Source organism: Aulostomus chinensis, chromosome 2 (genome assembly GCF_037954235.1).
Source record: "Aulostomus chinensis isolate RoL2024-O1b breed Wild chromosome 2, RoL_Achi_v1.0, whole genome shotgun sequence".
NCBI classification, from domain to species: domain Eukaryota; kingdom Metazoa; phylum Chordata; class Actinopteri; order Syngnathiformes; family Aulostomidae; genus Aulostomus; species Aulostomus chinensis.
This window is the reverse complement of record NC_141321.1, coordinates 31277378-31304014: the sequence shown is the minus strand read 5'-3', so window position 1 is coordinate 31304014 and position 26637 is coordinate 31277378. Positions and strand designations below refer to the sequence as shown.

The window sequence follows — 26637 nt, the reverse complement described above, 5'->3', positions numbered from 1 at the left end:
ACTCTCGTGACCTTTTGTCATCTTGGCCAGAAATTAAAACTGCTGAAGCAGCGCTCAAACATCGCCGTTGAGTTTGAATAGCAGAGTGAAACAAACAGCTGCAACACTGTTCCCGCCCTCTGTGCTGCTATTTTAACACCTTCCCAGTCTTTTCAGTGCGTTGACTACGACAGTGACGTGGAACGTGTCACATCAAAAAACAAACGCCCTTTCAAGTGGGTTTGCTCAGGTTTTAAAACACCCCCGGGGTTTGGGGGGGGGGGGGGGGGTGCAGCGGTAAATCCAGTGTGTTCTGCAACAACTTTCTTTCTTCTGAGAGCACAGCTTTGCACAGGTGAGAAAAAGCAGAGTTCCATTAAAAAATACATGCCACTGATGATTGATTGAGCACAAAGGTGTGTGCAGTAAAGATGCGGTGATGTACTGTAGGTCATAAATTAAAAATAAACGAAGTGAAGGCAGTGCTATAAAAAGGAGAACAAAGAAGAAGTCCAAAAACACAGAGCTTTAAAGTCTTGATTGATAACCTTCACATGAATGCCACTCAATGCTTCTCTTCCATCGTTTGTCACTTCCTCTTCCTTTTGTTCACTTTATAGTGTACTTCTAAACTCTATAGTGAAACAGCCAAAAATAGCGCCTGTATCATCTGCTCCTAATGTTTACACACAGCAGCTGCCAACAGTATTGTGGATGAGCCTCTGAAATACCCAGAATGCAGCACAATGCCACACTGATTCCCAAGCTCTTTTGGGAACAGCAGAATTAGTTGAAATGCTTTTATTTCCAAAATTCACATCTGGGTAAGTTACACGATTGAAATGTCAACAAATAGGATGTCAAATGAGATTCAGGACAGGCACGGACACGTCAAGCTTCAGTCTGTCCTTTTCGGGTTCGGTATCATAGCATCACTTTTTTTTCGCGTGTTATGCCTCCTTATTCACTGTACTTTTGAAAGTTTCCATGCAAAAAAGAAACAGACAGAAAACACTTACTCACTATTTGACTGTAAGGTATTCAAATTTGCAGTTGGCAGCAGTTTATAAAGTTAAGTACTGCACTCTCTATGAAAACAAAAGTGCAACCCAATATGTTTGAACACAAGGTGTATATAAAACTCCTGGCTCTGAACCAGTTTTCATAGAAGATGGGAAATGTGACAAAGTGAAACAGTGTAAACTGGCTGCACTTGCAGTAGCAGGGGTGAGCGTTTTTTTGTGGGTTTTTTTTTTAACCAGAACATAAGAAAAGATGACAAGGGAGCAATTCTTGTTACTGACATGCTGAGTATCTTTTTCCAAAGGAGCATTATTGATTCCCTGCTGACAAACATCTCTGTGAAAGACACTTCAAAACCCACTACTGCTTAGAGTGAAAAATATTTTAGCTGGGAGGTAAGCTGATAACTTATTGATCAGAGCAACAGGTTACCTACAGTATGAGTCTACTGTCAAGCTCACACACATGTTCAGACAGCTGAACACAACAAAAACGCGCGCAGGCTGGGATAGTATCTTGAAAAAACACAATTTCATCCGAATAACCTGCGTATTAGTGAGAGCTGTAAATGCAGCACAGCAAGTTGCAGCGGGCCTTGAAGTGCTAGCAAATCAAGTGCAAGCGCACACACACACACACACACACACACACACACACACACACACACACACACACACACACACTGAGCACATAAAAATGAAAAAATAAAAACTGTTTTTATTGGATGCCCAGAAACGGTGGGTGATCAAACTCCAACAACCAAAAGAGCCACAGTGATTTAGTGGAGCGAAAATCCATTATGGCTCCATCCAAAGGTAATGACTTCTCTGGGCCTTCCAGCTGATTCTCCAGAACAAGAGTGGAAGGGGAAAAACACACACACGCACACGCACACACACACGCACACGCACACACACACACTGGACATATCAGGTCTTTGTACAGAACAGCGTGAGGTCTTAAACAGGCTTCACCTCATTGTAAGTCTTGTATGCCTTCGATCACTCAGAGAAACGGAGCGGACAACAACATCTCACTTTAAACTGAACCGCAGTCGAAAGGTACGAACCACTACCTGAAACAAGAGTCACCAAGCACGCAGGTTTATGTGCTGCCTCTCATTGGTTAACACCTGCATGAGGACATAGAGCTTGGCACGGTTTTAATGATGGCATGCTGCTGCTCACGTGGCCTGTCTGGCAGCCTGTGATATCATTTCATTGCAAGTGCGGTCAGGAAAGCAAAAACTTGGAACCGGACAGCAATCACGTGGATTTTATTCAGCCTTACTCATAAAGACAGAGACAGTGAGAGAGACAGAGAGAGCGGAGCATACTGGGATAATACTGCCCCCGATGTTCATAAAACTATATATTTGTGCATTTGGGGTGGACCCAGACATGGAAACTGGAGTGATGGATCATTTTCACTCGTTTGCAGAGAACACACACGTCTCCCTGAAAAGGGAAAAAAGGAAAACTCCTCAGGCCGCGTTTATGGTTTGTGGAGAACAAATCCTCTTTTTCTTGTTAAAAAATGACCGTCGGAGGGCACCCAGGCAGTGGAGCGGTCTATTGTTCAGCCTTACAACACGGGGGCCAGTGGTTCAGTTCCCTGTGTTGCTTCCAGCTTGCTTGGACATACATATGGACACATTAGCTGTGTTTAGAGGGGGTGGCTGCACTAGCGTCCCCTCTGGTGTGTCAGACTGCCTGCTCAGTGGAAATGAGCCGAAGGGAATAGTTTGATGGCAATTATGATTGGGGAGCAAAAAAATTCGGGGGAAAAGTAAAAAAAATAGAAAAGAATTCCTGTCAGATTTACAAAAGAGGTGCAATTCAAATTAGCACTGAAAAGGCACGGACGCAGGTGTCACTGCGCACGGATTTGTGGGGGTCCCCCATTAGGGCTCAAAAAAGGGGGAGATTATTTTACCAGTGCATGATCCGTCTCTTTTCATTCGTGAGGGCTAACATAAAACATGTGATATGACCACATCCCATTTTTATGATGTAAATTAGGATGACATTAAAAGAAACATTCTATCGCTGAAGACAAAAACAAAGGCTGACCGTTGCTGCGCCGCAGCAGCAGCAGTGCCGTCTGTGTGATCGCCACAGCGCGGGCAGGCGCGGTCCAGACGTGGAATCACAGCAACCATGACAGAACATTCATCGTTCCCACCTCAAGCTCCCCAAATCACCGAACGTTAAGCAAGTTTAAATTCAGCAGCGACACTACAGTAATTTCAAAAAGTAATTGTAGGGCCTCTAAGCTGAACAGAAAATAAGAGCAATGAAAAATATTCTGTTGACAGGACATGTCGAGCAACCCTTGAGCAACACAGCTAATCTTAACATTGTGCGGCTAAGTCTTGTTGAAGAATCACACAGCACTCGGATAGCCATGCAATGCAATTTTAAAAAAATGCCCTACAGTGTGCAGGAGAACTTTGGACCTTGCCATCAAAGAGATAAATTACCTTCCTCACTGCTCCTGCTTGGAGTGTACTGAAACGGAATTTGAAGCACCCTTCTGCTAAGAGGTGAAAGAACTCCTACAGAAACATACCAAGCTCTCAACACTGCCAGCAACATGAAGCAGTGCCTCCTCATGTAGGAGAGCAAATGTTAAGAATAAGCTGTAATAGAGGATCCCAGTAGGTTCTATCTACTCTTAGAATCATATAGATTATCTAATGCTGCATGTGCTTGAGTTAGGATAAAATATAAATAATACCCTTGTGGTTAGATGTGGATAGAAGCTGCTGTAGTGTACGCATCTCTTAAGAGAGGCGGATGAAATCACATGTACCCATGATTCCCTCACTGCTCCTCAAGTGCCCCAGGGTTACACACAGTTATGCTGGGGCGTACGCCAAAAACAATTTGTAGTATCCTCTCAAAATCCTCCATCATTTGTTTTTCCCAAACCACATTCCCACTCTTCCTCTTCCTCTGATTGGCCCTGATTCTGATCCCTCCTTCTACACACGCCTGAAGGCACTGGGTACTAGCCAATCAGAGTAAATTCATGAGAGGAATATCCAGTTCCTCCTAAGCGGGGGGAAATAAGGCCCTTCACGCCCTAATGTGTTGCTAAATTTGCTCAAATATGGATAAATGGTTGAATCAATCTGTCTCCACACCCATGGGAGCAGCGCATCAATCCCTACTGTCAAAACCACCTGCTCTGAGGTCTCCAGAACCGTGTCTGACCCAGCGAGCGTTAACATTAGCAGCGCTCGCCTAGCTACTGGTGGTGCGAGTGCCGTCTGCAGAGGTAGAGGGGGAGACAACAGGAAGTTAAATGGATCCAGGGGGAAGGACACAACGACTGACTCTAACACAGAAGATCAAGCTTCCCTCATGCTGTATAATATCTCATTTACATCATCTGCTCGATCTGCTTTTCTTCTATTTTTTCATCAGGATTTACCTACAGTTCTTTTTTGTGTCCCCCCAGTTTGCCGTGACAGCTTATGTCTCGCCAGTCTGTAAATTCTCATTAAATATAAGACTCATCCTTGATTAGAGCCAGCTTTGGGCCAATGCAATAATTGCCACCCCTAAATAATTACAGTGAGGAGTTCTGTACGGAGGTAAGTAATGAACTCTAATCCTGTAAAGTAGGTAATTAAGGGGTGGCAGCAGCTAATGCCACTTTACACCATGCTTATACAGTATAAAGAACATGCTTGCTTTGAGGTGATGTGTCACATGGCACGTTACTACAACACACTTTGATTGCTAAAGAATAAAAGGATAAATGTCAGAAGTATGTGACATGTAGAGAAACAGACAGATGAACGGAAGAAATGTGAAGGGTTTGGAGCTTGGAGACACGGGGCCGTGTGTCGGATACACACGCTCACCCTCGCACACAAGCAGATGCCACTTCTCAACCCACCGGATGATAAGAGGTAGAGCTGGCGTCCGTGTGGGCTAACACTTGAGCGTGGACCTGGGACCTGAGTACTACCGTCCTTTTGTCTGTGCTCTCTGTTTCTGGATCAGTGCCTTTTTGCCTTTTCCACAACGCCAACGCCAGACAGATAAGCAAAAACCTGGAGCCGACCCAAAATGAAAGCTCAGTGCGCACAAAAGCCATATTAATCCCATTGAATTCCTCAGCATGATCGACAGCTCACAGCCCTCTAATTAATTCTGGATCTATTCTGTGATCGCTCTACATAGTAAACGTAGTAAGCACATGAGTGGTGTGTACAACACCAGGACCTGTGTGTGGCCTCTATTGACCCAGTCTTCTGTGTTGAAAACATGCATTAGTATTGTCAGGTATGACATGGACTCGTTACCGTCACTTTCTATGTTATGTTTCCTAGTGAGTGCTCTTGGGGAGGTGTTTAAGTACTGCAGTACAGTAAACATACAGTAAAAAGTATAGTTTTAGTTGCATGTGTACATTTTTTTGAAGAACAAAGGTTTTGAAGAAAAGATTAGTTGGGGAATGAATTCGGCGCAATGATGCAACGGGCAGAAAAAAACTGAGCGGACTCTCTCCCCATCTGATCGTGTGTAGATTTACCTTTCATTCCGAATTTGGAGCGCCGCCCATATTTGTTGATGAGAACAAAAAGGACAAGGAGGAGGACACAAGCGAAGCCTGCCAAACCCACAGCGATGGAAACCTGAGAGAGAGAGAGAGAGAGAGAGAGAGAGATGAAATGCTTCGTCAGACTCCAGCAACCAGAGGACATCCTAATCCTTTCCATTCTGATCACCTTAAATACTGCGAATCAGTGTTTAATCCACTGGATTGAGACGACTACTTTCTAATAGATTACACCAGCCTGGGGGGGGGGGATAAAAACCTTAAACACCTGTCTTGGCTGTCATGTATTCCAGGTGACAGAATGTAATTTAAATATGATCCTCCTACAGTCAGATTTACTCTCAGTGCAGTTTGGAGATAAATTCAGCACTTTCTTTATGTGCACTACGTGTCTTTGAAGATGTCGCTGCTGCTTCTAGCGCATCATCATCATCATCATCATCATCATCATCATCATCATCGCATTGTTTTTCTTTCTGCCCTGTCATTTTTTGGAAAAGGACATATTTCTTCTTGATGCTTCCACTTGGGCTTGTTATTCACAGACATGGTGTCTCCCTCCATTGTCGCGCTGATCACACGCAGATGTACGAGCCTGTTGGATCTGCTGACCCCGGAATCCAGAGTGACTGCATCATTCAAGGTTTGAGCTGCTTTGCACTCCCTTCCAGTATGTTTTCGCCCTCCAAAACTTGTTTTTTTTTTCTTCTTGTTTCTACAGTTGAGGGTTTGAGCGTCACTGTGTAGACTGACGTAAGTGCTGAATTTGACTCTTGAAAGACGTTTTCACAGTCATGGCACTGCCTACAAACATTATGTATGACATAGCACATGGTCTGGAAGATGATCCCGATCCAACATTCAGCACCGACAAGTGTGACGTGTCTCTTTGCAGCTTCCAGATGAAAAACACTCAGAATGGACCCGAGATATTTTGTTTCTAGCAGCTCAACACACGAAAAAAACATTTGCATTTTCCCATATTTTGGTATCTTTAATGAGACGGGAGGAGTAGGTGGCATTTAAAGGATTTTCATTTAGTAATAACATTTTTTTCAGCAAAAACAAACCTATTAAAGCATTTATTGGAGGATGTTTGCCTGCCGTAGTACGAGAGTGGAGGGGATCTATGAGATGAAGGCTCTTCATTGCTGTCTTTTCTATCAAGGTCTTTGCAATCACTGAAATCTTACACTTTAAATAAAAAACATTATTTTTAAATAAAAACATACATATAAATATATATATATATATTTATATGTGTTATAAGAGCGAAAAGCGGGTCCGTTTAGGTCCCCCACATAAAAGAAGCTTGGTGTAGATTACTCTCTATATACTTCTTCTCAACCATAAAAAATACAAGAGGGACTTTTTATGTGCTTGATGTCATCAATTCAGAACAACTACAACTTTGTGAAATATTTATTTACATCATAATAATAAATTCAAACAAATAAACATGTTTATTGCCACTCTAAGTATATACTTAAAAGTCAACTTAATCCAAGGTAGTTACTAATATCGTACATACAACTAGTAAATCCTATGAGTCTGCTGACAGAGAGTAAAACATCCTTGTGAAATACATTGGAGGTTTTGTCAGAGTCGTGATCTGGCTGGAGCCACCAGGGAGCTGTCACACATCAGTGAACATCCACCATGATTCATATTATCGATCGGACTCGCTTTTCTCGCTATGACACGTCACAACGTCAGCAGTGACTAACCTCCATGAACGATCTTTCTGTCCATCTAACAACACTAGAATAACACGGCATGTCCTCCGAGCGCATAACATCTCAGAAGGGCATCGCCAACCGCACAATCATGTTTCCATCATCAACACGGTTTGTCCTTTAACTTCCATCGCTGAAAAGAGGCTGTGATGCCGTCTTTTTGATTCAACAAACAACTACTGGGCTGTTTCTGCCAAATAAGGAGCAGCAGAGTTCTATCCTCTATCAGGGGCAACGTCTTCAGCAGCTCTGTCATCAACATCATCAAAGAGGAAACTCACCCCGAATGTGTCTTCATCCGGTCGGCTGGAATCACTATCCGACGGTGATGAGGGAACTAGAACACAGAGACAGGAAACGGGCATCAGCGACCGTGTGAGGAGACATCTGCAGTGGCTGTGGATTCATCTCACACTCATCTACAGTAAAAATGTCAGGAGGTGTGTGTTTATAATTATTTGGACAAGTCCTACATTAAATGGTGTACCACAGCAGACTGTAGCAGGCTGTGCTGTGAAATCATGACATATTTTTTTTGGTAATGATTTTCTTTCACAATACTTTATTTAAAAAAAAAAAAAACATCTGTTGCAATAAGATGCTACATTTAGTGTGTTCATAAATGTGCAACTTTTTGAATCTCATTCTAATAAAAAGAAATGGAAATTCTGAATGAAACAGTTTTGATCTAATTTGTCTGTTGAGTATTGTTCTAATGTCACATACATGTCATTAGTCTACCCAGGCGGTACGCAGTAAGTTGGATTTTAAGCTCTATTTTGGAAGGAAATTATGTACAGTATCATAATATGCAGTATTAAAATCATAAAAAGCAGCCATACCAGATACTCCCAGGTTATATGATTGCTCCTCTACAGTGTCACTGTGCATAAAAGTGTTTACACTATCAGTCAAAAGTTGAACAACTCTTTTTTTCCCCAAGTTTGGGGAGTAAATGCACGCAGTCTAATGTCTCAGTGCGTCTTTGCGATGCAGTCGTCTCTCTCACTGCCACTCATGCTGTCATATTTGCAACTCAAAGTTCTCTTCACAGTTGGAACTGATACTTGCTGACTTGGACGCTGTTAAGCTGCTTGAAGCTGTTGTCCTGTGAGCCGCCTGTCAGCTGTTGACTCTCAGAAACTTGTCTTGTGATTTGTGTTGTGGCTTTGGGTCCGCCAGACCTCTTCCTGTCACTGTTCCCTCCGGTTTCTGAGAGCCGTTTGATGCTAGAGGAAACTGTCCTCACAGACACCTTGGCTTTCTTTGCAATTTTCTTAAAGCTGACACTTTGACAACTTATAACAGTCGGCCGTCCTTTCTTAATAGCCGTTTTCTCACCATTATGATGAAATATACTACTTCCTGCGGTGAAATATTGTCCAAATATGACAGCGGGTGAGATGGGTTTCTATCACAGTCTGTTCCAACACAGCTTTTGTAAGGACAGATGGCTTAGAAGTAATCAACTAAAGTTGTGACACCTTTGGAAAATTTTCCCATCAAGGCGTCATTTACTTCAATTGTTGCAGAAAAGCAGTAAGCTTTTCATTCCTCAGTTGTTTCAATAAATGAAGTAGGGAGCCTTTGAAGGGTTGTGTATTAGTGTATCAGCACAAGAAATAAAAATACATGCGATTCTATCTCATAATTCTATCAACTCACAATCAATGGAGCAGAATAAAAGAAGAAGCGTGAGAGGTTGCTGCTCGCCAACTCATCCTCTTCTAAAGACAGTTTTCCCTCTCTTCTCCTCAACCCTGACTAAAGTATCCCTTTGTATCAGCCACGTCAATACGGCTTTTTTTCATCTGTTCATCGTGGACTACATTCACACAGAGATTCAGCGATACAGCCGTAAAAATGACACCAGCATAATTACACTATGCTGTTTTACAACACTGGTATAATGCCGCTTTAGCATGTGAATCGATACGAATTGACTTGTACACTCAAAACTCTCGACATCAAGAGTGAGATCTTAAAATGCTGGATTCAGCACCATGACTGCGTGCTCCGGACTCATAGGAAGACCATTCAGATCGGATCATCTCGATAGACCAAGACGATGCAGAGGGACTGGATTCTGATTTTAGTTCGCTAGTCCGTGGTCTATTTAGGACTGACCTTTTGTGAATGGGTAAAAGAGATGAGGGGAGATTGCTGCTGAGACTCAATTTCATTAACCCAACCCTCATCTGATGTTCGTTGGAAGGTAATCCACTCCCAGGCGTCTCTCATCCCCAGCTTTCTAGCATGTTCGGTGGCTCTCTCAGACCTTAAACTGTAACCAGCAGACGAGAGTGGAAGTCTTGGCACAGATGTTAGCTGGCTGTACCAGAAACGCCCGAGTGGCTTTTCATTCAAAGATTGCAGGTCAGATAGTAGAAATATGCAGCCCACAGTGTTGGTATTGATGTATTACAATGATGCTAAAGGATTTTTTTGTTTTTTTTTAATTGGGAAACCGCTACAGCAGGTCACACCCCTAAAATCAAGATTTTGGCAGAGTAAAGGAGAGGAGGACAGATATGGAGCCATGAGATGAAATGAACTGGTGTCAGAGAAACTCCAGTCTGAGGCCTCCAGCCAGGACATCAGAGAGTCATTTTGGGCAAATTAATGGCCACACGGTAGACTGGCTCAGACCCACACAGCGCAATATAGTGCATCATTCTGTGTGTGTGTGTGTGTGTGTGTGTGTGTGTGTGTGTGTGTGTGTGTGTGTGTGTGTGAGCGCGCGTGTGTGCGCGCTAACTACCATCTCCCTATCCCTCTTTCACAGCCTTCATCTCTCTCTCCTCCCTCTGCCCTCCTCTCTCCTCAGTAGTATTAGTATCAGTCAACCTGTCAGTCTCCCCTCCACGGCTGAACTCCCTCACACACCTTTTCTATAATGTTTCACACACTCATCACCTCAATACCTTTCCCCTCACCTGCCTCCATCCCCAAATCTTTAAGTGTATGCGAACGTGCAGCAACATGAAGTCGTTGCATGCCTAATGCATCCCTGGCCGCGCTACAGCTTTATAATCCGTGGCTGATTAGAAAGAATGGCCTCATATGGAGATGGAAGAAGACTCTGATGAAGGTCAGAGATCAGACCAGCCCACTTTGTTTAAGCTGTCAGTGAGTAGTGAGGCTGCCAGAACAGCCTGAGGCCAAACCACGCATCATGCACAAGAGATTTACGAGTACGAGAGCGTCCCAAAGCATCGTTGCAGCACTACGACTGCACTCACTGCTCACAAACATTCACACACCAGCAGCTGACTGGGGGACAAAGTAGCATCTTCACTCCGTGGCTGGTCACTTCGAGGTGGAAAAGAAGCTGCAATGTGAGGAGGTGCTGATACAATGACCTTCCCAAAATAACTGCGCACACACTGAGTGCAGCAGGGATATTTTTGTACCCACCTGAAAGTTAGCTTTGCCACGGGTCCCCACAGAACTAAAGCTAACGGGTTGTTTTCATTAGCTTTTGGATTCTTGCCATAATGAACCAAGTTGCAAACAAAAGTTTGAGCCTCATACGGTTTGTTGAGAAAATCCTCACAAGTAAACATAAGTTCTTTGATTTTTGAACAACAAAGCTAACACTATGCTATAAGAGCAAACTGCACCGCAGACGCACTACTTCAACGTCACCCCAACTAAGCTTCGCACTTCTTCAGTTTCAGCCGCTTATTAGCAAACGCTGTTTAAAATGCGTTAAAGAGGCAGATTTAAGTCTCAAGCCAGTGTGAACCCCACTTATCCAGCAAGGAAACCAAATTTGACTTTGAGATGAGGATATCAGTTGTTAGACGGTGCACACTTAAATCTAGGCTTTGGGACTCACCCCCAGGATAGCGCTCAGGCCCAGAGAGGAAGATGCAGCTCACTAAGAGGTAAGCAGCGTGCGTATCTAAGCCTAGATTAGTTCTCAGCACTACTTTGTCCAAATTGAGACGGGGAAATTTGTTTATAGCACCGTCGCTTTTAAAAAAGTATTGATATTTGGCATGGAGTATTGATATTTTATCTCATGAAGAAATGGGTTCGCGCCATTTCAGGCTCACACTCACACGATGAAGAATTAAAGTAGCTGTGCACAGGTTGAATGGTGAGCTCAATTAGAGTTCAAGGGGCATAATCATTTTGCTTTATCTTAAACAACAACAAAAAAAACAACTTTTTTTTTTAATGCATGTTCAGCTAAGTTTGTTATTATGGGAAGGTTTTTCAACTGCTGCCTTCATCCAGATCTTAGCTTATCCGCAGCAGTGTCATAAGACCCGGGGATCAGTTTCCATGCGCTGGATGCAACCTCTTGTAAATGACAAATTGGTTCCAGGCTGTAACAATAATAGCACATTTTACGGTACCGTAAGTCTCTGTCGTTAGATAAGTCTATCACAAGGCAAGGACATGAGGTCAAGTGTTTTGTAAACCATAAAGATTATACTAATAAAATAATGTTGTATACAGCACCTGTCAGCATATTTGAGGATATTAGATTGAGATTTAATGCCCTCTTAAAATAAAAACACTTGAAAGGGAGTTTATGACCAGCTTCTTTCTGTCACCTGTTGCTAGTTGACTAATTCAGCTAATAAACCTGATGTCGTATCTTTCCATTAACTTATGTTTGATGTCTTAAAAAAATCATTATTGAGAGATGCTTCAGTGTAGAGCAGAGAGCTTGACCAGCATAGCAACAGTTACCAAGGAAGAGGTTTTTTCATCCCTGACTAAGGCCTTAAGCCATTACCTGTTTATCTATGCAGACTGTGGTTGGAGAATACGTAAGTGTGAAGTGGATGGAGCAATACGACTGACTAAACCTCCTACAGTGAGACTTGAGTGACTAACACTGATTAAAGATGACTTGACTTTGATTTTGAATGACATGGGACTCAAAGATTTTAGTTACTTTTTGTTAAAAAAAAAATATTTCAATTTTTCTGGATCCTGAGAGGAGGCAGCACGGTGGTGCAAGGTTCCAGGTTCGAGTCCCAGCTCGGGCACGGGGTCTTTCTGGGTGGAGTCTGCATGTTCTCCCTGTTCCTGCGTGGGTTCTCTCCAGTACTCCGGCTTCCTCCCACAGTCCAAAGACATCAAGAGGGGACCAGGTTAATCCAGACTCTTAATTGAATGTAGGCGTGGCTGGGAGAGCCAATGGTTGTCTGTCTATATGTGTTGGCCCTGCCATGGACTGGTGACCCGTCTAGGGTGAACCCCGCCTCTCGCCAGAAGGCTGCTGGGATAGGCTCCACCCCCCCACCACCCTTAGCAGGATAAGCGGAAGAAAATGGATGGATGGATCCTGAGGAGCTATATTGTATAGCTAAAAGACCAACACTTCCTGTTCAGTGCGACTGGTAATGAACGTGACCAGTTGGCCCATCGTCCACAGTGGTGTTACAGTTTGTTTTTAGCTCATCTCAAAGGGTTTGTAGATTACTGGTCAGTTAAAGATGTGAATTATACCAAAAACAACGCTGGAGATTTAAGATGACAAAAGAAGACAGGGATGGGTCCTTCCCACAGCAGCCATTTTGACATGTCGTAGGAAGGTAAACACAGGTGTCATTGATCATATTAATTATAGTCCTGTTCCATTTAGTGTATAACAGCAACCGCAGTGAGCCAGCATGTTCAATAGCAGGACCCTGACCTTCCTAAATGGAACAGGACCTTAATTAATGTTATTAATTACACCTGTGTTTACCCTGCAACCCTGTCAAACCTTCGTGGGGATTAATAACACCAGAAAACTCAGCAACAATGCTTTTTCATGCATTATAAGCTAACAAAAGTGTCAAATTTGACAGTAATTGTCCCGTAATCTGTGATTTGTGTGTAATAATAAAAGAACAGTACAGCACAAAACTGAGAAATAGCAGATATAAATGGAAATACTCACTGAATTCCTCGATATCTGCAAAAGAGAAGACAAAGAAAGTCACGCTATGCCAATATAACTGACTTAAGGAATTAACCTTGAATTATTGACCATGGGGTGAAAATGTGGCAGTTTTTTGGGCTTTATTTCCCCTCCCTGTGAACTGAGAATGAACTGCAAGCGAACAATCTACCTGACTGAACTGTGAATGAACCCTGGCTGCTTTCCAGCCAGCAGGGATCAGCTCTTCCACCTATACCCCGTCAAATGAAACTTTAATAAAAACTAAAGGCCCCCACTAGTTCCTCCACCTTAAATGTACAACAGACAATTAAAAAAATTATGAGGTTGAACACTTGTTCCAATCATGCTGCCAGTAAGAGTGAAGTTGCCTGGCAATATTCTTCCTTCTGAGGTTCTGTTGTTCTTCAGGAGGAGTAATTATGTGCAAGTGAGTGTAGGAACGCAACTTTACCCTCAATATCTACCGGGGACATGAGTGCTGCCGGATGCCAACAGAGTACAACAATGAGCAGGATGATACAGAATAACTACCAAGTACATTTCACCAACTCACCTTTGATGTCCTTGGGGGCAAAGAGGAAGTGACCGTACACTGTCTTGGTGACCGTTCCCAGAGGGTTACTGGCCTCCAGAGTGTAGTTGCCATTGTTGATATGTGTTGGGTTCTGGAAAGTCAGACAGCCCTCCAGATAGTCCTGGTAGAAGTCCATCTCAGTTCGAATGTAGTCTGACTGGAGAATCTCCTTCTGCTTGTGGAACCAGCGCAGCTTGGGGTGGGGGTAACCCCGGACCGTGAACTCAATGCAGGTATCGTGGCGCTGCTCGGGTTCAGCCAGTCTCAGAATGACTGGAGGAACTGCAATAAAGACAGAGACGAACATCAGTTATTCATGGTGACATTTGAGTTGTTTTACCTTACACAGATAGTTCTTTTCCCCCTTGGTGAAGTTTGTTTTCACAAAAAAAACAACCGATTCCACCAAAATGTGTCTGAACAAATGTATATTTTTACTACATTTTTGCATATCAAAGTAGAGGAATTCAGATGCTTCCGAAAAAACGCACAGCTGGCGGGTTGGTTTGAATCACATTTTTTTGATAAGCAAATCACACCAGAGTTTCTTCGGAGTCACACATGGACCACCTGAATAACACGTTCTCAGTCGGCTTCCTTGGACCCTTTTTTGGTACACACATGTGTTTGATTGTTGTGTTTACATCTAACAAAATGGCCTGGCTGTGAGGTACAGGAGAAAGAACACAGCAACACTGACCAGATAAAATAGGACAGAGCAAAATTGGTTTCATTTCCAAGATCATGAAAAAGGCTTTTTTTTTTTTAACCCATAAAACTGTCATTAGTTCAACTAAGCAAAGCATTTTGATTTGTTCCAGACAAGATGACATTTATGAGGCAGGATTCTCACCGGGGAGTGGAAAAAGCCTTTTGCTGTGTTTTATATACTGCAGCAGAACATGGGACAGTGGGGAAAACATTCAGATGGAGGTGCTCCTATTGCTGAAGCCAACACACAACTTCTCTTTCATGACACGCAGAAACACACGTCTGAATCCACAATGCCACCAAGCTGAGAGGCAATTTATCACTTTAATACCGTCAGATACATTTCATAAACAATTCATCCGCTGATTTGTCTTTGCGATGAGTCACTCTTGCAGCTATGTCATCAAAAGGAAATATTTGGCAGACGGTATTACCTGGCAGTCTCTCCCTCTGTCTGTTTTACATACCATCTACCCCCACCCCCCACCCCCACCCACCTACTGCTCATGCTCAGAATACACCTTCAGCTCGTCTCTTACTGGGTCTCAATGAACGCTATTTATATAACTAGTTCATGTCAGCGTATGGATGTTAATGGTGAACCATTTCCATTGCAGCCTGTTATTTAGACTCCAGTCCAGCCATTTTATTTTGAGCCGTGACATAAGAACGCAATTTTTGTTTCGATCCATCAGGAGGGCCGGGTTTGATTAAAGCAATCATCATTTGTGCGAAAGACACAAGGCAACTATGGCAGTCGGAGGGTCAAGCATCATCTGAAACCTCCCACACCTTTCCCACATCAGAGGCGAGGGAGGGTCACTGATACCGGACGGTCAGTGTGCTCACAGTGATTCAGCACAGGTGACAGGGAGGCCCGCTTTGGAATGATCTATCTTATTTATTGATGCGTTTGTTGTTTCCTTGAATTGCAAATGCAGATCAGGCGTCGTCTCAAAAACACAGCAAGTTACAGTGCATACATATGATATCAACTCTACTCTGTCAGAAAAGTTGCTCTTTCAGAGAAACCCAACCTGATGTCAGACTGCTGCAGCCAATCACATGAGATCAGACCAAGAGACGCCTTCTGCTGTTGCCAGAGCAACAGACAGAGAGACTATCACAGTCGACTCGTCTGGCTGATTCAAAACAGCGACAGCAATCACCTTCCCTCAGTTTGTGTCCACTTGATTTTGAAGAGAGGGCATGGGTGGGTGAGAATCATCTCCCTCTTGATCGTTGTTTTTTTTTTTTTTTTTTTAATGGCGGTTGGTGAGCTGTTCACAACCTAAATCCCACAACAGGCCATGCAGTGACACGCCCACACTGCAACACATCCACTGCCACTGCATCTGAAACTGGCATTTTTCTTTTCTTTTTTTTCTGGTGGGTGATATTTTTTTGGCTTTGAGGAAAGGGGCTACACTTTACCCGGGGGAACCCAAAACGAAGCAATGTTAGTACTCCCTGCAGTAAAGCAGTGGCAGTCTCAGTACAATCGCAGTAGTCGCAAGGTAGTAAAAACCCAGTGGCCTGTGGGTTTACACCGCTATTTAAATGGTTACAGTCTCCAAACAGAACGTACGTGTAACATAGATTTATTTCCAACTTCCCTCACATTATCAGTCATATTTGTTGCACACAGTAGATGAGGCCTGAAACGAGACCGACGGAACGGTGTGTGCCAACAGTTTGGCCCATTCATTATGGATGTGCCCGTGGTATTCGCTCCCTTAACCCTGTATACTCTGAAGGTGGTTTGATTATAGCATACCAGCAGTTGTATGATGGTGTATAGTTGAATCATACTTTTTTTCATTACCCAAATATAAATTAATGCACAAACTGTGAAAACGTATGTCTGTGAGTGAAACCACACACATCTGTGTGATATACACTCACTGCTCACTTCACTGGGTCAACCTGTACCTTTTCAAATACTGCGACCCAAAAGCAGGAATTGCAACGTTCCCATTCTTGATGACAGTCATGATTCTGCTGGATGTTTATCACTGAGGTCACACAGGGAGTTGTTGCACTTGAGCCCAGAATTTTAACAAATTTTCCAAAATATTAGAAACACCTGTCACATTATCAGGCAATCACTAAATCACTAAAATACAGTTCAATCAATAAATCTTGAGCAGTTTCTATCAATAGCGACCATTAATGTCTGCGTCCCGGCAGAATTCATTGCAAAGCTGTGGCACTGGAACACGTCAGGTTGCGGAATAAATGAACTGTCTGCTGGGTGTATTATCGAGCCTCTCCGTAGGCTTATCCATGACATTTATCCAAGACAGATGTGATGATCATGTCATGCAAGTGCTGGTTAAGGGCACTGGCACATTTTTTGGTCCGTCTTAGGGACTGGACAGCAAAACCCACAGGCTGCTTCTCATGGAAACGGAGGGTTGTAGCATGAGCCAAGAAGGGAGACACAACATTTCCCAATTTTATAAGTGAAAGGTGTGCAGACTGATGAATTGTTCTCATATTTAGTTTTGCTCTCTCTCTCTCGCTCTCTCTCTCACTGTGATGGTCTGCTCTTCTCAGGAGCTTGAGGCAGCTCAGACACAGTTTATGACTTTTAAAGGTCACACAAAACAGCAAATACTGTCATTTTTTTTTACACTGAGACAACATGGCAATGCTTGTGTTTCAAATGTCTCTATAGGCAAATATCTTGTCCATGCTAACGTCTGCTACTCAGCACTTCACACAAAGTACTACTGAAGCTGGTGGGAGTTTTTACATGTATTTTAGCCCACATCAAAATATTTCACAGAAGAAAAATGACAACAGCAACCGATTATCACGATTCATTCTGAGGCTAACATGAGTGGATGTTCCAAATTTCATGACAATCCTTTCAATACTAGTTGAGCCTAGAGAAAAGCCTAAAAATACCAAATAGTTGATGATCCTGTTGGCATGAAATTGGGATTTTACATTGGAGGATTAACCTGTTAGAGGGCCCCAAGGCAACATTTGTTTTTTTGGCTCCTTTTGAGTCCTTAAAATCTCCCGCCCTTCTATCACCTCCAAATTCCCATTAAACACAGAAAACACAACAGATTACACAGAAGCTTCATTATTTGCGCAGGCCTCCAGAAACCAAGCGGTCTCGTCATGTTTGAAAATGACTTTTATTATCTCTACAAGTCAGGGCCAAGGTTAGGGAATAATTCAGGACTCTGTGTGGTTGATGTTTCCTGGTGCAGATTCTTAATTAAATTGCATTTCTGTGTGCAGCTTTGCCAGTTATTCTAGCTAGAGTCCAGCAGAGGTGTTAATGAATGTATAATTGTGAGCATAATTGTGCATATCCTTTAAAGACTTTGAAAAAATGTGTATCGAAATTGATGGACACAAGAATTAGTGTAATAATCAAAAATAACTGTCAGCTGCAGATCGTGTCATTAAAAATGATTTTGCACCCGCGGTTAGCACAGGTTTTCAAACCAAATAATCACCCATTGTACAGATAAATGTTTTTTATTGGTATTTGAAAGCTGTCATTTCATAAATTGCTTTGGTGATCTGCCAGACAATAGTGACAATAAAGTCATTCAGTTGAACCGAAGATGGAGGCGCGCATGTGTGTGTGTGTGTGTGTGTGTGTGTGTGTGTGTGTGCGTGCGTGCGTGTGTGTGTACACGTTGGTGTGGGGGTGTGTGCAGAGCTGTGATTCTGAGTGCAGGAAGACAGAGAAAACAGAGATGAGAGAGAGAAGGCGGGGAGAAGATGGGCATGAAGTGAGGGCGGTATACTGTATGGCTGTGTAGCCTAAAGGAGCGCAGATGAAAAAGAGAGGAAGAAAAATGAAATTCTGATGGACAGTTAGCGACTGATCCATTTTCCCTTCAGCGTGGCTGTCAGTCCAGCCTCAGTCAATACAATACAAGTCATTATGGTGCTTCATACTGGTCTCTAACAACACGGTTTCCTCGTGGCACTTTCAAAGATGACAAGCTTTGATAACTACATGACTTTGATCACTAAAGACACTGAATACAAGCCTATTTGTGCAATGTTATCTGCTGGTTACAGTGGGGGCACGTTTCAAATGCCATGCTGCAGCTCGACGGACCAGCCTGGCGCATCACTTTTTTTGTTTTCATTGCTGTTACATCTGAGAAGTTGCTCAAAGGAACAGCTTACAAAAGGGCAAACACTTTCAAAAGATATTTGGGAGGTGACTGGATCATCGTCCATCAACCGCAGTTGAGATTAAAGACACTCCACTCAAGTCTAGCTGCCATTACTTCAGCCAGAACTTCCATCTGGACCTCGCTGTCTCTGGAATCTATCAATGGTTGTCTTCCTCCAGCTGGGCATGGAACTCTCCAGGAGGAGGTGATGTCTCTGGAGCAGTGACAGATATCGTCACACATCCCCTCTCGTCTGGAAATTTGAACCTGAGAGACAGCAATATCTGATGACCAAATTCCTCAATGATCAGTCAAATGCTCAATAATCCCGTGGGCTGACGTGCACAATAGCAGTCCTGTTATTGTCCCATGATACAATTACAGAAAATGGAAAAATTCCTCGGCTGCGTTGTGCAGTATTTGTAAAGTGTCATGACGTAGCCCTTTTTGAGATGTGCCACTGTATGAAGGAACCTGACCTGACGTGCTGGACTGAAGTTTGTCTCCTTGTCCGTCAGGAGATGTATTATTTTAACTGACTCTGCTTCCTGGATTGAACACTGCAGGGGGACCGGTGGAACACGCGCCACTGAAGCGTGGAGATGCCGGAGTGATTCCCAGTCACATTACTGAAGTAGGGTGATCTAACTTTGACAAGCAGGATTTTAGTCAAACTAACCTGTTTGTGTGTCATCTAAACGTCAAGTTTTAGTCACACAAACACAATAATTGAACTCTTTAACATCTTTTAAAAGTATTGCGCTCTCATTTCCAGCACCCCCTGTACTTTAGGAATGAAATTTGTCTTTTCTTACCAGGATGCTTTGATCAGGCCTGTAGGACGAAGGGGAAAAACAGCGAGCTATAGAGTCCACATTGCTGTAGAGCTTATGTTGTTCCAGAGAGCCGCAGAACAATGGGTCTGAAACATTTCCATTGTGGCTAATTACAGTTTCGCTAAAACAGGGAACTCATCTTTGAATGCAGAGAATGTTACTTGACGGCTGGTAATTTCGCTGTCAATCAGATTACTCCCTAATAATAGCTGTGGTTTAAGCTATTTTATGACATTTCCACAGACAATAAGCTGCACAGGGGAGGAAATGTAATTACCATCAGAGCATGTGGTGAAAAATTAATAAGTTAATTGGCAGCACTAGCAGAAAGTAACAACAGGATAAAAAAAAAAATGCAAGGAGATGTCCAATTGGAAGAAGCCCTGAAGACTGTGTTACAAAGTCAATCTGTCATTCTAGCGCAGTCCACAGCAGCTCTGCTCCAGGAGGGAGTGTTTGAATTGATGACAAATCTCCAGTCCTGTAGCTTGATGCATTGCAAACGGCCACAATAGATCGTGCTCTACAACAGCACGCTCGCTACAAAGAGAAAAATGTCATGCAGCTTTGATGAATAGGCTGTCTGTTCCAAATCTGCTCAGGGCCAATCCACTGGGTAAACGTATATAAGAGCTGAGCTATATCGTGTAATTCATGGCCTGGATATTACAGAAACATCGCTTTTGATGGTTACCAAATCATCGGTTTATTGCTGAAGGTTACATATTTTATTTTCCTTTTCTCTTTGCGTGCAGATCAAGGCTGAGTTTTCATGTGAGCTGGAGGGTATATTCCCGCTAATTGGCTACATCTGTTTCACTTGGTTTATAACTGTGCAACACCTCATTGCATTCTAAATGTACCTGCATTATTTGGCAGGAGTTTCTTTTTTTTTTCTGTTGTAAATTATTCTCTTTGACTGTCAACTTCATCAATAATTGATATATTTCAAGCTCAGTTGATCACAGGATTCATCAAAGATGAATCTTGTGCAAGGTTGCGCTGGTGGACAAAGTAAAGGACATCAGATGCCACGGTTCGTAGCCTGCTTCCTGGATGTTGTTGAATTTAGGCAACAGAAGCATTTGATTAAACCTGCCTAAACAGATTTTTTTGGGCCATTCGGGAGCAGTGAAAACAAGCTGTAAGTACAATTCTACCAAGCAAACTGCAGGCAAACAGCTGCTTATTTACACATCCTGAAGATTCAGATAAACATTGGTATTAATTTGAACTTTTGTCGGTGGCCACCCAGTCACTGTGGGTCAACGCTGCGTCTACCTGATGGAAATATGTCTCTTTAGTCTGATAAATGCTCCACTAAGATGGCCATTACTACCTGTGTCTGCCTGCTGTTAGGTGTTAGGCGACTGCGGAAAACAGAAATTGAGGCACTTTGTAACGCTGACAGGAACTGCAGTGAGGGATTGTAATTATTTGTTCTTTCATCAATTGTTAGAAACCCATTCTAACATTATAGGTAATCATTTGGTCCATTGTTAATACAAAAGAATGTAATTAAAGCGGCTTTAAATGAAGGGAAAGTTTAAAGTTTTGGTTAAACCCTGAAAAATTCCCTCCTCCCTTTGGTTTAAGGCAGGATTTACTTTTCTCTACAATCTAGTTCGAAGCTTGTGCACTGGAGTAGTTTTATATCATTACTACTATTATTATTTTTATATCGTATCCAAACCCAAGTGATGAAAATGACCAATATTGATGTTTGCCGTAGCAGCTTTCAACCGTTAGTCAAAGCTCTTCCCGAGGAAAAGAGAGTGGGAACAAAGAGCTACTGACTTTGACCAGTTCCAGCAGCTTTACACTGAATTCACAAAGCAGCTGACTCGAGACTACTGCACCAACCTGCAGCAACCAATTAAACAGTGGCCTGAAACTGAGACACGACGATAAGCCACTAACTCAGTGGTCAGCAACAGTATTTCCTTCCATGCGATCATCAGTACAACAGCAGGTCTCACTGATAAGTCCACGACACAGCAACATCATTTCACAGTTAAAGCGTTTGAGCCTCCCAGCCAGAGCATCTGTAATAAGATCTAATAGAAGACCAAGACACGTGACTGTGGGCACATTCATCTCTCTGTTGTGACAAAGACGATGGTGAAATTTTTGACAACATGTCACACTCGCACTTGAGAGGTTATTTAATACACAGCGTGGAATTTAAAAAAAAACAAAAAAACGAGGATCTGGGGTTTATTGTTAACACAGAGAGTCAATATTACTGTAAAATGAGTCATAGCCAGGGGTAATTAAGCATTCAATTTGAAGTACAAACTACCCACAGTGCAGTGCCCTAGTAACTGGACGTGTTATTCGTGTTGTTGCGGCGATATTACTCCTGCCAGCTTTATTTTTTTTTAAAAGCATTTCAGATTATTTGCATCCCACCATTAACCTTAATGATGTTAAACATTAACAGCTATGCAAATTAGAGAGGTTACTTCAACAAATTAGTTCATAATTAGTAAATATTTTGTGTCAACAGGCTTGCCTTCACACAACACTAGCGTCAGTACAACACTGGAATTTCACTTCAGGAGAATATTTCCTCATTAATATGCAAATGTGAGCATTAAGGTAAACAAGCTAAGTTGAAGCTCAAGTTTGAGATCCACCATGAGACCTGGTGTCTTCATCTCACTCGCGTCCCCTCTGCACAACGAGACCAGCTGGTCCTAGACCCCAGGGAGGTGTTGGGCTGCGATGTTTGACAGACACGTCAGTTTAGTCCGATACGGCAATGTGGTGGATGTTAAAATCAAATATTGCTCTGACATCAAACTCCAGCACTGAACTTAAAACCGGTGAAAGATTAACATCAAACGCTGTTGGAAGGTCCACGTCAAAATGGGATGAGCTGCTTGACTCTGGTTACTTCACGACACAACTTAACACCCACTAAATACCACAGGTGAGTTGACGTTTGTGTTCATCATTCCTCTGATATTTCATTTGGGTCACAAGACATCCGGCTTTCTGGACGTAAAACCGAAGCCTTCAAATCACTTTTAAGGTACCCGTCACACATCGTCTCTATAAACACAACTGTATAAAGTAAAGTTCACCAAATTCTTTTATAACCCTGAGGGAAAAAGCGACTTACACTGGACGTTGAGCTGAATGGAGGAGTTGGTCATCCCCACCACGTTCTCAGCGATGCAGGTCAGCTGGAAGTTGTTGTCATCTCGGCTGATGTTGAACAGCGTCAGGTTGATGGAGTGGATGTTTGGCCAGTACACATTGGACTAGAATAAAAGACGCAGAAAGATAATGGGAAATGTTTTGGTGCGTGAAGGATTTTCAGCACATGCAATTACATTACCGGGGTTTGAATATTAAATTACTTCATTAGAAGACTGTTAATTTTTAATTGATCACATTTCTGTGGAGAGAAAGTGAATAAGTACACACAACCGGGGGAATTAATCACTCAGCAATCTAATCTGGGCTACATTTATAGCAACTGTGCTGCAAGAAAAAGGCCGAGCAAATAACCCTGAGAGTGGGAGTGATATATTGTGGGTATTGGCTGTAATTGGGATGAAGACAGGACTAAAAGATTCACAACTTTTCACCTTCAGGTAGCCGAACACAGTGCTTGCTCCTCGCCTGCTGCCTTCTGGCCATGTTCTCCAACAGTTTTCTCGAGCTATAGAAGGTGTCTGCCTTAAAACATTGAACCCGAGGCCGGGTAACTTTCATCTGTAAAGTCCCGGCAAACATTAAAGACACAGATGACACAGCCGCGCAGCAATTTCAGAAGGGGCTGTTACTCTCTTCTTGCCGTTTATCTCTGCTGTTGTTATTGCTGTGACATCCCTGGGGCCCGTCTCAAGGAGCAAGATTAGTAGGCTTGCCAGCTCACTTGGGGTTCAACAAAAGCCTTTCACTTTTTCAAAACTGACTTTTTTTAACTGGATACATCACTATAGCGTGACAAATCTATCATATTTTTACATGAGCAACACTTACTGCGAACAAACTGAGCTACTTTCTTTGTCCTAACAAAGCGTCTGCAAACTGCACTGCTGCCAACATACTGTATGTTCTTTAGAATGCACTCCAATTGAAATAAAGCCTAAAAGACAACTTGTCTCTTGGCTGCAGCCTCAGAGTTAGTAGCATTGTCACCCTTTGTTTTCTCTTTGAATACACTGAAAGAACCAGTCACCCAGAATATGTTTAACAGTAATACAGTCTAAACATACTTCAGCAACATTATTGCCCTGTGAAGGCTCTCACAATATAAAACAAGACGTATGATTGGACTCCTGGAGAACTTTGGACTTTTCAGTTCATGGTAAATGCTGTTTTCTTGCTGTGATTGTGAGCGGCATTATTCAAATAAACCCTTGTTTACCAGTAACGGGTACACCTCTGAGTATTCCTTTTCCCAGCTTTAACCCTTGAAAAATTTCAATTTGTGTACATAATACATATTTGTGTTAAAATAGAACATAAATAATAGGTTTTTTTTCAGATAATAAAGGTTGAAGTAGTGGCTTTAAATTAGGCTTTTTTAAAATCATTTTCCAGCATACTGATTTATTTCTTAATGTTTAGCCTTCGCGGGATAATTACACGCGTTTCTGGCCGTGGGTGGGAATCGTTGCAGTACTCCCAAAATAGTGAGGGTGGGTGGGTATTGCTATCAGTGTGTGTGTGTGTGTGTGTGTGTGTGTGTGTGTGTGTGCATGTCTAGTCAGAGATGTTGAACTGCAACCTGCACTAATATGCTTTTTATTGCTTTAGTTCCACACATACAGATTTGTAAATACACACACACAACACTCTAATATTCATATAAACATCCCACTAAAGTTGAAACAGAAAAAAAAAAAAATATATATATATATATATATAATTCCATGTGTTTGACCAAACAAGAGAAAACGGTGAAAAACTTTACGGTGAAAGATAGTAAAGGTTACCATTCTGAAGCCAGTAGGCCAGAGTCAAACCACCACATGCTTGACTTCACGCTGTGACATGTAATCAATAATTACACTTCTAACAGCTTTTAACGTGACATTTTTGTCACTGAATGTATTTAACTAGTTTGTGAAAAAAAAAAAATGTTAAGAGTCTCATCATAGGAGTGCACAGACAGTTGAATCTAAAAACTCAACACAAGACTGGAGTGTACATCCAGAATTGTTGACCTCTGAGTTCATCTGCTCTTGTCTAAGACTCTTAGGTCTCTAATTTCTACAATATAGAATGAAAAGTTACTTTCATAATTAGAGCAGCTTCTTGTTTAACTCAGCTTTAGGTGCTGCTATAAATTAAGCTTGACTTCTTCTAATCTCAAGAGCTCTGGTTAGCTAAAGTTAAACTCCAGTTGTTGAATTGGTAGAATGATTCTGCTTCAGCTTGGATCACTGAGCTCACTTACCATTCATTCAAGATCTGTCTTTGATTGTGTGTGTACGTGTGTGTGTGTGTGTGTGTGTGTGTGTGTGTGTGTGTGTCTGTCTGTCTGTCTTACCAGGTGTGTGTTGATGGAGTGCAAGCCGCCGACAGTCCAGTCCACTTCAGGCAGCGGTGATCCGGATCCATTGCAGCTCACTGTCACATTGTCGCCCTCCATCACTAACACACTGCTGTGGCTCACGCTGATCTCTGGTAAGTCTGAAAACACACACACACACACACACACACACACACACACACACACACACACACACACACACACACACACACACACAATGTGCATGTTCCCATTAATACGTGTCTGTCACTGCGTGTGTCTACACATTTACACACTAAATCAATTAATCACTTTTCATTAATGTAATAAAATTAGTACAAAGGTTGCATATGCGCACACATACACACACTCGATGTCACAAAGATGAGTCACCACCGGAAGACAGTACTGTCGAGTATTCAGCCTCTGTCAGAACCAACACACAGCTCCTCACATCAAATTCACCCTCTGAACTCTGTCACACCTCCTCACCCTCCCACTCATCTTCTTTTCCTCTCCACTCTCCTTTGTTTCACATTTAACCCTTCCTGCTCTTGATCTCTCTTTTCCTCAACCCCCCTTCCTTCACTTCCCTTCTCCTCTCCTGTACTCTTGTGCATCACATTCCTCCTTCCTGGCTCTCCATTTTAAAACAAATCTCGCTCCTCTCTCCTCTTACCACAGTTGTGGATGTACATGTTGTGCAGTCGCATCTTGGAGGCTCCGTTCCTGCAGTACAGCTGCTGCGTGTGAAGGCTGGCCTCTCCTCTCTGCTGCCATAGCTGGATCCAGCGGATATCACAGCCGCAGTCGAACACCACGCCGTCCAGGCGCCTTCAAACACAATGTGAAAAAGAGCAAGGTCAATAACCAGACTGTCCAACAGCTCTTCTCACACTTCTATCCAGAGAAAACACAGGTGACAAAGCTTGAATTACTACAAGACTAGACACTATGATAAAACAGGTCAGTTTGTAAAGTAACAGCCTCGGCCACAGAGCTGCAACCAAGATCTCAGTAGAAAGAATGTCACAGTGAGGGCAACAAGCATATTCTCATGACTACTAGGGGTTTATGTTTTCCTCTGCTTTTCCTGGGAAATGTGGACCAAATCTGCTCCAGTGTTCCTGCTGAATTACTACTACTAATACTACTACTACTACTACTACTACTACTTTGCAGGAATCCAGAATGGGTGTCTACGTATGTGTCCTTGTGTGTGTGTTTAAAGGCTGAAAAATACTATCGCAGTTGGAATCAAATGGACCCTCTCCAAAGCTGCCGTAGGAGTGGTCTGACCTCAAAATGCCATCATTACCATGACTTTACCAGATGCACTTTTTAGATGGAAACCTGCTGCTCAGCTGTGTGGCAAAAAATATCTGACGAAAAAAGTTTGAACAAAGCAGGGCTGAAGCGAAACACAGTTACTGTGGTGTACTTGAAGCATTGGTGCGCTGTACTCCGAGGATACTACAGTAGAACAGTGCGAATATACAGGACATACACAGGTTACACCTTTACAACTTAGAGGCAGTGACTGAGTCATTTCCAGCAATTGCGTAGTCCTATCAGACAAATTGATTCATAACCTATTAAGGTACACCAGCTAAAGAAAAGTAAAGTTTACTGAATAAAAAA

At 42.6% G+C, this 26637-nt stretch overlaps 1 protein-coding gene across 4 annotated transcripts in view; it reads right to left on the bottom strand.

The window, feature by feature from the left end:
• The window catches only part of ntrk3b (neurotrophic tyrosine kinase, receptor, type 3b), a 203138-nt gene that overhangs the window by 79353 nt on the left and 97148 nt on the right, over nucleotides 1–26637 (bottom strand). For all 4 annotated transcript variants that reach the window (XM_086189931.1, XM_086189958.1, XM_086189950.1 and 1 more), the window contains exons 5-11: nucleotides 25676–25830; nucleotides 25015–25157; nucleotides 22630–22771; nucleotides 13778–14080; nucleotides 13222–13236; nucleotides 7595–7650; nucleotides 5551–5653 (exon numbers count right to left, since the gene is read on the bottom strand). In XM_086189931.1, coding sequence (XP_086046057.1) covers nucleotides 5551–5653; nucleotides 7595–7650; nucleotides 13222–13236; nucleotides 13778–14080; nucleotides 22630–22771; nucleotides 25015–25157; nucleotides 25676–25830 — 917 coding nt within the window. The remainder of the gene's footprint in view (nucleotides 1–5550; nucleotides 5654–7594; nucleotides 7651–13221; nucleotides 13237–13777; nucleotides 14081–22629; nucleotides 22772–25014; nucleotides 25158–25675; nucleotides 25831–26637) is intronic.